The sequence below is a fragment of the Bidens hawaiensis genome, unplaced genomic scaffold (genome assembly GCF_021521415.1).
Source record: "Bidens hawaiensis isolate Kalapana, Puna unplaced genomic scaffold, B.hawaiensis_p1.1 tig00002306_1, whole genome shotgun sequence".
Lineage (NCBI taxonomy): Eukaryota > Viridiplantae > Streptophyta > Magnoliopsida > Asterales > Asteraceae > Bidens > Bidens hawaiensis.
The window spans coordinates 407,933-422,621 of record NW_027491123.1 but is presented as its reverse complement, the minus strand read 5'-3'; the positions used below and the strand labels follow the sequence as shown (position 1 = coordinate 422,621).

At 38.9% G+C, this 14,689-nt stretch overlaps 1 protein-coding gene across 1 annotated transcript; it reads left to right on the top strand.

Annotated features, from left to right (window-relative positions):
• The first annotated feature begins 729 nt into the window (after positions 1 to 729).
• Positions 730 to 6,662, top strand: LOC143615509 (protein IQ-DOMAIN 24-like). The gene is made up of 3 exons (XM_077088620.1): positions 730 to 1,062; positions 5,724 to 5,927; positions 6,016 to 6,662. Exons 1-3 carry the CDS (start codon positions 730 to 732, stop codon positions 6,580 to 6,582), a joined length of 1,104 nt encoding a protein of 367 aa, XP_076944735.1. The 3' UTR covers positions 6,583 to 6,662.
• Positions 6,663 to 14,689: the final 8,027 nt, after the last annotated feature.

Here is a 14,689-nt window from a genome sequence, read left to right as displayed (position 1 = left end):
ATTGGCTGGTTTTCAGGTATCACACAGAGTTAGCGCTGCTTGATTTAGTTCAACAGCTGATTTAGATTATTTGTAAACTATAAGTTAAAATCTAGCATACCTAAAAGATTAAAAGTTTAAAACTATAATTCACTCTTTTGCTTTTAAACCCCAATTGACGACGTCAATCTTGTTAAGTTTTTCTTAACGACGAACACGCACGCCCTTTATCATCAAACACGTAAAATCCACTTCTAATATCCACAACTAACGTCCACCTAACACCCACTTTTTAAACTCGAACTCACACCAGTTTTGCTATAATAATTAAACACGTGATACCACTAAACCAAAAGATAAGAAATTATAACCTCACGTTTGAACGAAGAAAGAGGTTCTTTTGCACATAATTTTGTAAAAGTATAAGATCACTAATAAATTAATAAAAAACAAAATGTTGATTATTTTTATTATTAAATAAAAACCTAATAAAAATAAATAAAAGTATGATAAGAAAAAGGTACACAATATGTTGTTTGTCTAAAGAAATAAAAGTTTTATCTTTTTATTAGCAATGAAGTAGACATCTCGAAGCACTGATCGTGTAACAGTGAATATTTTGTCCGTTAACAGTAGAGGTGTACCCACTCTCTACCTGTCCCATTCCCTCTTAAAATGCCATCACTCCACCACTTCAACTTCACACACTCTGCATATTATTATTCCGATCACCGGAGAATATGGTAGAGCATGGGTAAGACAACCAGGTGGATCCGTTCACTCTTCCGCCCCAAAAAGAACCCGTCATCTTCTTCCGGGTCGGGTTCTGTACGGCAGCATAAGCCTCAAGAATCATCAACGGAAAGTGTTTCGTATCCGGAAGTACCATTAGATGCTAGCAAGCATGCAATAGCAGTGGCAGCTGCTACGGCTGCGGTGGCCGAGGCGGCACTTGCGGCAGCCCATGCGGCGGCGGAGGTGGTGAGGTTGACTGCTGGTGGTGGGAGTAGGGTTTATAATGACGTGGACCGGAGGAGAAAATTGGCCGCGGTGAAGATACAGTCGGGTTTTCGGGCGTACCTGGTATGTATTTTTTTAACGCAAACTATGCTACTCTTAAATTATAAGTGTTTGAAAAAGTTTTTATAAATGTCTAAATAGATGTGTCATAACTTATAACTTTGTAAGCAATGAATTATTATAAAATCCCAAACATCTCATGAATTGTTGTTTAATTATGGATACGTGAATTTACGTATATGCCCTTGTATGGTAGTGGGAATTACGTCGGTCATGGGATTGATTACATTTAATGGAGCGGTCGGGTGATGAGATTTGCCCATGACTGAATGTGATGTCAATTTTGTTTCGACCACACATGTATTATATTTCGTTTTCTAACAAACTTTGCACATGGCTCCTGGTTGTTGACATCCGTTGACCAAATTGTGTTTCTTTCTTCTCATTGGACCATGTAAGCGAAATTAAAGGGGTAATTAATTTCATTAGTTAACGGATGTAATTAGTTTGTGTTTCTAAGTGTAAAAAATTGTGTCATTCTCATTTTGTTGGGGTCTTAAGCTGCTTAGGGTGTGTAAGCTTCTTAGGGTATAGAATAAGAGGCAAAGAGTTCAATCCCGGTATAATGTAACATTTAGCTATTCAAAAAAAATTTTAAAAGTTGTAGCTTGAAAACAGTTGAGGGTTCAATCCCTGTATAGTGTAACATTTAGCCGTTCAAAAAAGTCCAAAAAGCCATAGCTTGAAAATATGTTGGTTCTTGTTAGAGGTGCACAAATCGGTTTTTTTAAAAAAACCGGTTCGGTTATTAACCGTACCGGTTTTTTTCGTCCAGGAAAAAAACCGGTTCGGTTAATAACCGGACCGGTTATTAACCGGTTTTTGTGTATGAAAACCATAACCGGTCAAACCGGTTAGGACCGGTTTAGGAACCGGTTAGAACCGGTTAATAAACCGGTTTTTTTATTAACCGGTTTTTTAATAACCGGTCTAACCGGTTAACCGGTTTTTTTTTTTTTTTTTTTTTTTAAATAACCATTATTTTTTCACAGTATAAACAAACCGGTAACTACAAGGCAAAACGGACTGACTCCATTCTTTGCTTTCGTTGTTAGGGTTCTTTGCTTGGAAGATTAAAAACACATAACTTTCATTTATAGCTTTTACATTAAAAATACAAACATTAAATCGTTATCGCATATTCGTAACTCAAAAATACAAACATTAAAGAATGCTTAGACACGATTACATTAACAACTTGCTGTTTCTTACTCATTATTTTCCTCGCTACCCGATCCCGAGCTATTCCTTAGGTAATCGTCGTACGCGGCTTCTTCATCGGTCATTGGTTGAGTGTGTCCTTGATTGACCTCGTCTTCATACAAGCCCGCCTCATAGTTCATTTCCCCCTCGAGTGAGCGTTGATGTTGTGCCCTATCTAAAGAGTCCAAGTAATCATTGTAGCAAATAGACATCTCTACAGCTGGTGGAGCGAGTCGAGTCCTCCTAATCGATATAACCCTGCCAGAAACAGAAAAAGCAGACTCCGAAGCTACCGTGGAAGCTTGGACCGTTAGTAAATCTTTGGCCATGGCGGCGAGGATCGGAAACTCATCCTCCTTACCTCTCCACCAAGCCAGCAAATCAAGACTTCTAAATTCATCTGGAGTCATGTGTTTCACAAAGTTGGTACCACCATACCTTCCAAGTTCACTGCTTGGGGTGTTTACCTTTTGACGTTTACCGGCGTCTTCCCAAATCATGTAGTACATCCCCATTTCAAGGTCGGTTTGGGATTGGGATTGAGCAACAGCTCTTAACGAGTCATGAATTTGGGAAGATGACCCGTATTTTGTAAGGTAAACATCATACATGTTAGACAAGGTGGTGTTGAAAGCATTCTTTAAAGTTTGGTTATAATAGGGGTTTTGATCGTCGTTTAACTCTAGCTCATCACAAATTTTTTCTATTAAAGCTTCAACACCACCAACATTTATGCAAGGGTTTAACGCAGCAGCACATGTCAAAACAGCGGGTAGTTGTTGAAAATATTTTCTAAATTTTTCTTTCATTTTTACACCCATATCAAAATAAGGTGCACCCCTACAATGAAGTTCACTCAACTTTGTGCACATGACAGCAATTTTTGGTAAAGCAATGGGGCTTGTTGGATAGTAAACCCCGGATAAACTAGTTGTGCAAGATTTAAAAATTTGAAGGACCTCCGTAACGATCTCAATCAATAACCAGTTTCTAGGATCGTACGGTGCACATTTACCCCTACTTGACATTATTTGATGAAACGCAATTAGTGATTCTTTTTGTTGGATGGCTTTCTCAAACATATCACAAGTCGAGTTCCATCTTGTTGGACAATCCCAATTGGGCCCCAACCATTGACAATTAGCTTCATCACAAAATTTTTTGTATCTTGAAAATGTTTTATTGTTGCTAAAAACATCTCGTAACATTCTTTAAAATTGTTTCTTTGCGTTTCGATCACGTTTAACCCATCTTGCACGGCCAAGTTGATAATATGTGCAATGCATCGGCTATGAAAAAACGCTCCATCACAAATAGGTTTATACTTTAATTTTAAATGGCCAACCGCGGCCGTATTGTTGGACGCGTTATCAAACGAAATTGAAAAGATTTTATGTTCAATCTTGTATTGTCGAATGACTTTATCCAAGAGTTTAAAAATATTTCTACCCGTGTGCGGGTAATCAAACAATTGAAACGCAACGGTTCGTTTCATCATTTGCCACGACTCGGGGTCAACCTAATGAGCCGTCACACAAATGTATGAGTCGGGCGAACCATTAGGTACCGACCACACATCCGTTGTTAAGTTTACACCAGTTTGTAAGTTTGAAAAGTATGAAATTAGTTCGGATTTAGCGTTTTTCCAAGCTTTAAGACAATCTCTTCTAAGGGTCGAACGACTTACGTGTTGGTAGCGTGGTTGAACATACTTTTGCATCATCTCCGTGAATTGAGGGTTGTCGAAGTGGTTGAAAGGAAGTGTATTTTGAATCACAAAGTTTGAAAACTGTTGACGTACCGCTTCAAGGTCGTACGTAAACACCGTTCCTTGATTCGTCATCTCCGGCTGCGAACTACTCCCGATTCGTCCTTCAAGGCCTTGCAAAAGGGCCTTTGTACATGCGCTTTTAAAGTGGAGTTTGCATCTTTGCCATAAAACTTCAAACAATGTTTGCATCGAGCTTTTTGGCTACCGTTAGACATTTCGCATAGGTCGAAATGTTGCCAAACATCTTGGTTTCGTTTCGTGGGGATGACCCAAACGACCGTTTCTCCCGTGTTCGAGGCACCCATGTTGACGGATGAAGCAGCACTTTGGGAGGCCATGATAATCGACTACGAAATAAGAGCGTATGGAGTGGTAATGTGGTATAATTGAGCGTGAGATAACAAAATAATCGCGTATGTAATAAACGTTTAGAGCGTTTGGAGTTGTATAATCGAGTGTGATCTAACCAATACCCAACCTAAGCTATATATAGATGTTTGTGGGGGTAAAATGGGGAAAAAAAAAACGGTCAAAAATTATAAAAAACGGCTATATGGCCGTTACTCAACGGGAAAAAAACCGGTTTTTAACCGGTTAACCGGTTTTTTTATAACGGTCAAAAACCGGTTTATAAAAAAACCGGTTAACCGGTTATTAAAAAAACCGGTTTTTTAATAACCGGTTATTAAAAAAAACCGGTTTTTTTATAACCGGTTATAAAACCGGTTTTGGCTCCAAATTGTGTAACCGATATATAAACCGCCGGTTTGTAAACCGGTCAAACCGGTTTACAAAAAACCGGTTTTCTTAAAAACCGGTTTCCGGTTTAAACCGGCAAACCGGTTCGAGGACCTGTTTTTTTGACCACCTCTAGTTCTTGTGATGATAAAGGTGGGCGTGGTGCTCGCCACCCCTTACAAGTTCCCAAGTTAATCTAGCACGTAGGAAATTTTTTTTCAAAATACGAAGAAAAGTGAGGGAATGGTTTCTAGGAGAGAAAAATTTCCTTTCGGTTTCTAGGTGATCCGCTATTTATAATAGATCCTAAAAGTTGTACATGTGTTGTTAGCTCTTGTCTAATGATATGAAAGGTGAAGAAATCCAACTTTTATTTTCACATACTCACCCCAAGTATTACTACTCACTTCACTACCCGTGCCTATGGAGTTCCTGACTTAAATAAGTAGGGGCAAGTATCTGGAAATAAAGGTTGGGTTTCTTCACCTTTCCTAAGGGCAAGGAGGGTGGTCACTCAAGGTACCCAATATCCACCTATCTCATAATGTCATGTCATTTGCATCATCTACTACCCTAAAACACTTAAACATACAATAGGCAATATTGTTCTCAACTACCCCAACTCCTTCTCTTTCTCCTCTGCATACACACACATGCTCTCACTCTCATCGGTAGTTGTCCACGAATTATGGTACCCAAAAGCAAGTTTAAGGTGATGTGACGATGTTTCGAAATCGGGTATGATATTTGATTTGCTTTTGCCAAAGGTGCCTCTCTTGCCCTAATTAATTTTAAGATGTGGCACCTTATTTTTTATTTATTTTTTTTAGGCCGCACCTTCTTTGCTAATTCATCACTCATAATTATTCATTAAAAGAAAAAAAAATATTTTATTTTCAAAATTGTAAATTTGTTTTTTTGACTCTTCAATGGAATTTGATGGCATATATAGGCTAGGAGAGCACTAAGGGCACTTAAAGGATTGGTAAAGCTACAGGCACTCGTGAGAGGTCGCATTGTGAGAAAACAAAGTGCGGACATGCTTAGGCGTATGCAAGCCATGGCTCGTGTCCAGGCCCGAGTCTGTGCTACAAGAGCTTCCGTTTCCGCCTCACCAAGTTCAAGCACCAGGTCCTCAAACTCACACACTAAACCTGTAAGTTTCCATCATTCATTTTGATTTTAACCTGCCACATCTATTTTTTCTAATTAAAATTTGGCATTCTTTTTCCTTGTGAACACAGAAATCTAAAGGCCCCAACGGCGCTTTAATCGACGAACGGTTTAAAGGGCTGAATTGGTTAGAAAACTGGATGGAGGATACATCTTGGAGTAGTAAGCAATGTCGACCCGAAGATGAAAGAAGTGACAAAATTCTTGAAGTTGATACATGGAAGCCTCGTGCTAGCCCGAGCCCAAGTAACAAGTCGACCCACGGCTCACATTCCACATCTATAAAACCATGGAACCCGACCTCCAGACACGTGGCCCGGGAAGTGCTGCCATTGGGTTCAATGATCCTTCGGGAAGTGGAAAACACAGGGTCAACGGCTGATAACACCCCTCGGGCTCCTTCCCCTGCTTCTAGGCCCGGAAGTAGCCATAAAAGAAGTCCTTTTGCTGAATATTCAAGAAGTGTGTTTGGTGACTACCAGAGTTATCCAAACTACATGGCTAACACGGAATCATCGCGAGCTAAGCTGCGGTCACACAGCGCTCCAAGACAAAGGATTCGGTTTGAAAAGTCGGGTTCTACTAGACTGCCTTGGGACTATTCTGATACGGTATCTGAGAGTGGATTTCGAAATTAGATCGGATCAGATTTGGACTCTAAAACTAGTTATTGGATTGCATAAATGATGTTTGTTCAGTTAATATTTGGGTTGTTAATTTGACTACTTTATGTATTTACTCTTTGTGTCATTTAAACTCAATAGATTACACTATCTCGAGTCTTTGGCTAGACCCTCACACTATAAATACCAATTAAACTGTATTCATTTGAGACGAATAATACCTCAAGATCAAGAATTGAAAGGGCATGTGAACACCGTTTAATTTTGAGATTACGGAGGCCTTATACGACACATATAAAACGGGTTCTTAAAATATAAACTTATTTACGTAAAAAAAATCATTAATACGACGACAATTGTTATAACAATAAGCAAAACAATTTTTTTTATAGAAATACTTGAGGCTTTCTTTGGATGAGCCTATGCACTTATGCAGAGCATCAACTTGAGATTTTCTTAATTCTTCATCTATCTTTCTCCTTCTACGTTTTTGATTAACAGATAGTTGTTTAGAAGACATTATTTTTAAAAAATCAAATAAGTTTCAAGTTAACTAGTTAACATTAACAAATAACAATCTAAAGTAGGCTAACTTATACATTCAACTATAAATGAATAATCACTAACCAATACATTAATAATCTGGAATCTACAAAATTATTTAAAGACTACTAAATTATGCAAAGAATTAGTTTGGAGAATTAAAAATACTTAAATTCGGATATACTCATACAAGGAATGACCGAAATCGAATGGGGACGATGAACTGATGATTTGATGCTATCCCTATTGCCTTGATGCTTTCGAATTTAGATGCCAGTATCCCAACTCCCGCCTTATTGTTTGGCAATTTAGCCCCTGGCCTTTGTTACTTCATCCAATCGTCCTTCGACTTTGACAATACGTGAATCTTGAATATATTATGTTCCATGATCGATTCAAGCATCCCAATCGAATAGCTGCTAATTAGTAAATATTAATCAGGTTTTAATTGTAAAAGAGAGATTGATTATGATGTATATAAGTTGGTATATACTTTTAAGATATATTTTTACACAAATGCTTATTTTAAGATTGTAAATAAAATGATTATTGCTTCAACCGAACTAAACACAATAAGCAAGTATATAGTATCGATAAGAATCAAGTATTGATCCAGACAAACGCATATACGATAGCCTGAGGGCCGGTGATTACCTTTGTTTATAAGGTTTTAGGAATACATAATCCCACGTAACCATTTGTAAGACTCGTTATAAAAGTTATAAAAGTTTGAGTGTATTCACCTTTGTTCTGATCAGTGTGTTTCAATGATTTATGCTTGATCGTTACCTTGGACCTATAGTACAAAAATAACCTTTTATGAATACTAGATCAACAGTCTAGCTTCAGACATTTAGTCTGTTTTGCATAGCTTTAACCTTGATATATCGCTTGTTTTTATATATAAACAGTCGGACCTTTAGTCCCTTTGTTTATTCATCACACACACACACACACACACATATATATATATATACTACGTTTCTTTTTCATAAAAAAACATCTTTTGTTTATGCTTCTTTTACAAACATCTTTCGTAATTAAGAAACATAAAATTTTATATATGAGGAATATAGCCAAATTAATATTTTAATATGGCTAAGAAAAGTAAACCCTCATATGCAAAAGTTATAGTCAAAGTTGATATATATATATATATATATATATAAACCCTAGACAAGATATGCCTTATTTGCAAGATGGAAGACCTGTTGATATGGTCTTCTTCAATCCATTAGGAGTACCTTCGCGAATGAATGTAGGACAAATTTTTGAATCTTCACTCGGGTTAGCGTGGGATTTGCTAGACAGACATTATCGAATAGTGCCTTTTGATGAGAGATATGAACAAGAAGCTTCGAGAAAACTAGTGTTTTCTGAATTATATGAAGCCAGTAAGCAAACAGCGAATCCATGGATATTTGAACCAGAGTCTCCAGAAAAAAGCAGAATATTTGATGGAAGAACGGGGGATCTATATATATATATATATATATATATATCAACTTTGACTATAACTTTTGCATATGAGGGTTTACTTTTCTTAGCCATATTAAAATATTAATTTGGCTATATTCCTCATATATAAAATTTTATGTTTCTTAATTACGAAGAAACATTATCATGACTATCATCTTTTGTATATAAAATCTTATATTTCTTAATCACGAAGAAACATTATTTTGTTTATACCATTGACTTATAAAAAGCTATATTTAACTTACTATCGATCAAGGTTTAGGCTATACCCTGTACTAGGGTCAAACCTATTATAATAATAAAATAATACTTAAGCGAAACCCCTACCTCACACGGGTACATGGAGATGAATGCCAAGCTTTAATGAGCAGTACTTCTACTTTATATTGCCTACTAGAGCTTAAACTGTCGGAACCTTGGGCCTTGGCACGTTCTACGATGCTTGGCACGCAAATCAAGACTATGTGTGTGTGTGAGAAAGTGTGTTGGTGTGAGGGAAATGAAATGTCGATCAGCCCATTTTATAGGCTGAACTTGCAACCCATCGCGTACCGCGATGGCCTTTTTAAAAGGGTCATCGCGTATTGCAATGAGTCATTATACTCAGAGACTGTCACATGTTGACATGTAACCTGACACGCATGTCATGTGGTGGGACACGCGTCACGATTACTTAATCTGGTCATCGCGTATCTCGATGGCTCCTTGGTTATACCCATCGTGTATCGCGATGGGTTCCAAAACTTAAATTTTAATTTTTGATCCTTCAACTTTCCAAAAACACTAAGGCCGCTCTCAAGCGGCGATGCGAGCGAGCGAAGTGCGCCATCAAAGCGCCACATTACGCCCCTCGCCCGTTCCTATGCGCGTGCGTGTCGGGTGCTTCGCACCCTCCGCTAGGACCACTGGGTGCATCTTAGCATATAAGAATATTGCTATAAAACTCTTTTCCTTATAAAAAGTTTCCAAGTTTTATAATTTTTCAATGTGGAAGGAAATTCTCTTTCATATTTATATTCCACTTTCTTCTTTCTTTCCATGTGAGATGAACTTTCTTATTTCCTTAACATGGAAATGCTTTTATTTTTCTTATCTTATTTTTCCATTACTTATCTTTGAGAATATTTTTGATCCCTCATATTTCAACGTTGACATCTTTGGCCCAAAATAAATATAAAATTTTCCAGAATATTACATTAGGGGTAAAGGGGTTGCAATGAAGCTAGGAGTTGTCCAACACATTTTGTGCCGGTAGTGTTGTAGGTGGTAAGACAAGTATTCCACTGTTGAGTTTGTCTTCAATTAAAGGCGCGAGCCCGTAGGCCTCGTGAAGAGTGGTAGGATGATGGAGTGCCATCTCGGTTTGAATGTCATGTTTAATACCGAAAATGAAGCAATTTTTAAGGCATTTTGAGACATCCCAGTAACCCGATTGCTTATCTTTTCAAACTCAGTTTTGTAGTCTTTAGCAGTGGATGTTTGGACTAGTTTATAAAGGGTAGCTTCATGGTCCTCAAATGTTGAAGGGCCAAAACGGAGCTTCATTTCTCGTCTGAATTTGGTCCATGAGCCCAATAGTTCGTTGTTCGCTTGATTTTGGTACCAAGAAAGGACATCGCCTATGAAGTGGAAGGCCGTGAGTGAAACGCGTTCATTCGGTGGTATGTTATAGTGGGTAAAAAAATGATATGCTTCAAATATCCACCGTAGTTGGTTTGATCTGTCGAAAAGTGGTAGGGTAATTTTAGGGTGTCGTGTTTGTTGGTGATTATTGTGGATGCGTTGGCGACTGTTAGAGGAGTTATGGTGGACAAATGGTTCGTCTCGGTCAAGGTTATCTGCAACATTTCGGTTTTTTCGCTTTCCGTGTACTTAAATCGTTACCCGACCCGGTTCGTATTCGGGTAATTCAATCAATAAAGTCTCGCATTTATTAGTATATTTTATTTCAATTAATACCTTAATTTAATTATTAATCGAGTATTATGCGATAAGTTGTAAATAACTTTGAGTTTAATACACAAATAGCCCCTGACTAAACTTTTAACCACCTTTGCACCCTCAACCAAAGTCCAAGGACTGATTTGCAAATATTATTCAAAACCATCTTTCTTTCCCTCCTCTTCCCTCTCGTTGGCCGACACAAATACACACACACCCTAGCTTGTTCTTTAATTCACAGATTAATCAACGAAATTGATCATGCCAATCAATTGTTAACCAAATTTGGAACCTATCGACACTCTAATCATGGAAAATTATAACTAATTAACAGCTATATCGATTAAATTCGAACCGCGGGTAACCTAAGAAATTTGCCCTATAAATACATGATCAAAATTCAATTAAACTTGCACACACTCATCTTAACCTCACAACACTAAACCCTAACCTAATTGAAATTTACTAAGGGTCTAAGCCGTCACAAATGTAACACCCTTGGCAAACACAACATCGTCCCACTCTTAGGCTATCCCACATCGGCCGTGGACAAGAGAGATCACTGGTTCATAAGTAATGTCCTGCCTCTTAACATCACCAACGCGTTTTGGGCAACCAAAAACAAATCCGTGAGCTCTTCGTGGGCAGAGCGGACAATATTGGTGGTGCGAGGGGCCGGATGTTACAGTTGGTATCAGAGCCACTCTTGTGCCGTTCGGGATGTTGGGACACGCCTCATCGAGGACGATGAGTCCAAAGGGGGGTTGTCTGTAACACCCTTGGCAAACACAACATCGTCCCACTCTTAGGCTATCCCACATCGGCCGTGGACAAGAGAGATCACTGGTTCATAAGTAATGTCCTGCCACTGTGACATCTGCCCTGATCCGACCCGACCCAGGTACCCGTTTCTCTGACCCGATCTCTTTCTTTTATGATTTAATATATATTTATACTTATATTTTACTTTTAATAATAAAAATATATATTTCCTTCCCGCCTTTTTCTCTCTCTTTCTTTCCGCCGTCCCCTCCCTCTTCCTTCTCTCTTTCCGCCTTCTTTTCCCTCTTGTCGCCGTCCCGCCCTTAAGCCTTGTTTCCCTCAACTCTTTGCTTGTCCTTTGGTTCTTCCTGCCTAAGGATGTCTGCAGCTCCACGCGCCAGACTCCTTACATGGAAGCCTGCGTGAAGACATCTTGTTCCTGCGATGCGTGAAGAGAACTCTTCTCGCAGCGCGCTAAGAATGCATGTTCTTCCCGCAATGCGCTAAGAATGTATGTTCTTCCCGCGATGCGCTTAGAATTCTAGTTCACGCAGCACGCTAAGGATGTGATTCTTCCCGCAGTGCGCTAAGGATTGTTGTGCCAGCCTTCGCGCTCGCGCACTCAGCCTTCCCGCGCTTAACCCTTGTATCTTCTGTTTAAATCTAGCCGTTTGCTTTTGTGTTGTCTTATCTTTTGAGCCGTTGACCTAACCCATCTAATGTCTGAATAGTTACTTTCGGCGCAGCATGCGCACCAACCCCATTGGTTGACAGATAAAGTGACTGACATAATCTTTTGAGATCTGCTTTTGCCATGCTTGACCAGTACCTTTATCTGATCCGCCCATGCTTTTTACTGTTCCCCGTCAGCTTTATCTTGCCCCCTGCAGCTGCCATATCTTTTGATATCTTTACTTTTCAGAACTTTTTACCGTTGATATCTTTTCTTTTACTTTTGAGATCTTTTCCCCTTTTTCTAGGGTTTGTGTCTCCTAGGGTTTTCCTATAAATAATAATAATATTTTCATAACACATCACACACAAACACTTAATCTCTCCTGTTCTCTTGCTCCTTGCTCTCTCTGCCGTCTTCCTCTCTGCCTCCGTCTTCCTCCCTGTTCTGCCCTGCTTTTCCGGTAATATATATATATTATATAATAATTTACTTATTAATTATGCTAACTTATTATCAAGACTTAAAACAGATCGTTAAAACAATAATCTTAATTATAGGTTAACTTTGCTTGTTTAAGAGTTGATTCTTGCATATCTTTCACCGCATCGTTTATCAAGTGAGTTATCTCGTATCTAATCCCTTTTTATTTTAAATGCTTTGGGATGTTCATGTGTTCATACAAAACTTGAGTCTTAAACTGTTTATGAACTTTAGTCGCGCAGTATCCCATGTGTTGAGGACGTAGACTTGGCTGTTTATTTGTATGTGTGGATCATTAACCGTCTTGTCGGTCTATTCCGCAGTTTTCATGGTACCATTAGATAAACACGGGAGAACATTCGTTTATGATTTTCTCTTTTGTATACACATGCACAGTTAGTCTTGTTTGTGAGCTCAATTGTGAGCACTGGCAGTCTTGTCTCTTAGAGTTGGTCCCGATCAGATTACACCCTTGTTGAAAACCAGGCATACACATGTTGCGAGCAGATTTTATTGTTATCTATGTATTGTATTAAACTTGATCTCTCACCAACACGCAAGTGTTTGACGTTTATTTTAACACATGTTCAGGTTTGCAGTAGCTGTTTTGGAGCTTGTGGACACGTAGGACGTTTTTACTTTTGGACCTAGAATTAAAATGTATCAGGACAAGTTAATGTTGTTTGAATGTTATAATTTATAATATATTGATTTATGTTCTTTATTTTCCCCGCTGCGCGTGCGCGATAAAATGTGTATTAATAAATATTGACACCAATAGTGTCACGAGTAATGAAACAATATGTGGCGCCCCGATGTATAATCCGCCTTTGGTCGGGGTGTTACAGATTGGTATCAGAGCTCGTTGACTTTAGGATAGGTGGTTAGACGTAACGGCCTAGAATACCTAAGAGTCCCTTCTCGCGCCTGAGAGAAATCTCATGTTTGCGCGCTTATTGTTAATTACTCGTTATTTATGAATATGCTCGCACTTGCGCAGTATATGATTTTATGTTTTATTTCGCGATATTTCGATTTTGGTTGAATTTCGATTTTTATTGATTTTACTTACATATTCGTTTGTGGGATTTGAAAATCCGAAAAGTCATGGTGATACATGAATAGTTGATTTTCAATTTCCATTTACGATTATGTTCTGAGGTTGGAGACTTGAAAAGTCATGGTGATACATGAATTGTCAACCTCCAATACTCATTTTCTTGTATATTTTATATTGAAGATTGGAAAGTCATGGTGATACATGAATCGTCAATCTCCAATACTCGTTTACTCGTATATTTTAAATTGGGAATTCGGAAAGTCATGGTGATACATGAATTGTCGATTTCTGATTCGAATTTGTTACCTTTATTAAGTCTGCATTTTGGGTCATTTATTTTACTTTAACTTTTGATAGCATCTAACTCCGTGAAACCAAGCTTTATAAAGTTATACTTTGCGATAAAACCAAGATATTAACTAAAATTAAAACTTTTATAGAATGCCTCCGCTATCTCGCCGATTTCAGAGAAGAGAAGCCTCGCGCATGCGTAGACAGCAACGTTCCCAGGAAATGGCCGCCGCAATAGCCCAAGCTTTGAGCCAAAACAATACCAACACCTCGAGTTATAACATTAAGACATTTAATGCGGGTAACACTCCAAAGTTCACAGGTCTCGAAGGAGCCACCGTGATGCTCCAGTGGCTCGAGAAGATAGAAAACACTTTCCTTCACACCCAATGCCCCTCAGACAGACGAACCCTATATGCTTCCAGTGTCCTGGAATCCAGAGCGCTTACATGGTGGAATGGAGTAGCCCATGCGCGTGGCGCAGAGGCTGCTTCTAGCATGACATGGGAGGAATTCAAGGAAATTCTTACGCGAGAATTCTGCCCTCCCAACGAAGTTAAGCGCCTGGAGGAAGAATTTTGGAACTTGAAGCAGTACAGCGGTGAAGCGCGCGAGTACGCGACGCGCTTCCACGAGCTAAGCTTACTGGTCCCTCACCTTGTTACCCCTTCACGCCGAGCAATCGAGAAATTCCTTGGGGGTCTCCCCATGGAAATTCAAGATTCTGTATGGGCCAGAAACCCAGTTACCCTCTCTGACGCCATTGAGTTGGCCGCTGTGCTCAGCGACAACCATGTCAGAGCAGGAACTCTGTTCCTGCGGGGAACTGAGAAGACCAAAACCACCAAAACTGTCCTTGAACCCGCAGAAACCAAACCAGAACCCTCAAA

Excerpts from the sequence above, each read along its gene's own strand:
- LOC143615509 (XM_077088620.1), top strand. The coding sequence starts at position 730 with ATGGGTAAGACAACCAGGTGGATCCGTTCACTCTTCCGCCCCAAAAAG. Across the intron at positions 1,063-5,723 it reads CGGGTTTTCGGGCGTACCTG|GCTAGGAGAGCACTAAGGGC; the intron begins GTATGTATTTTT and ends TGGCATATATAG. Across the intron at positions 5,928-6,015 it reads CAAACTCACACACTAAACCT|AAATCTAAAGGCCCCAACGG; the intron begins GTAAGTTTCCAT and ends TTGTGAACACAG.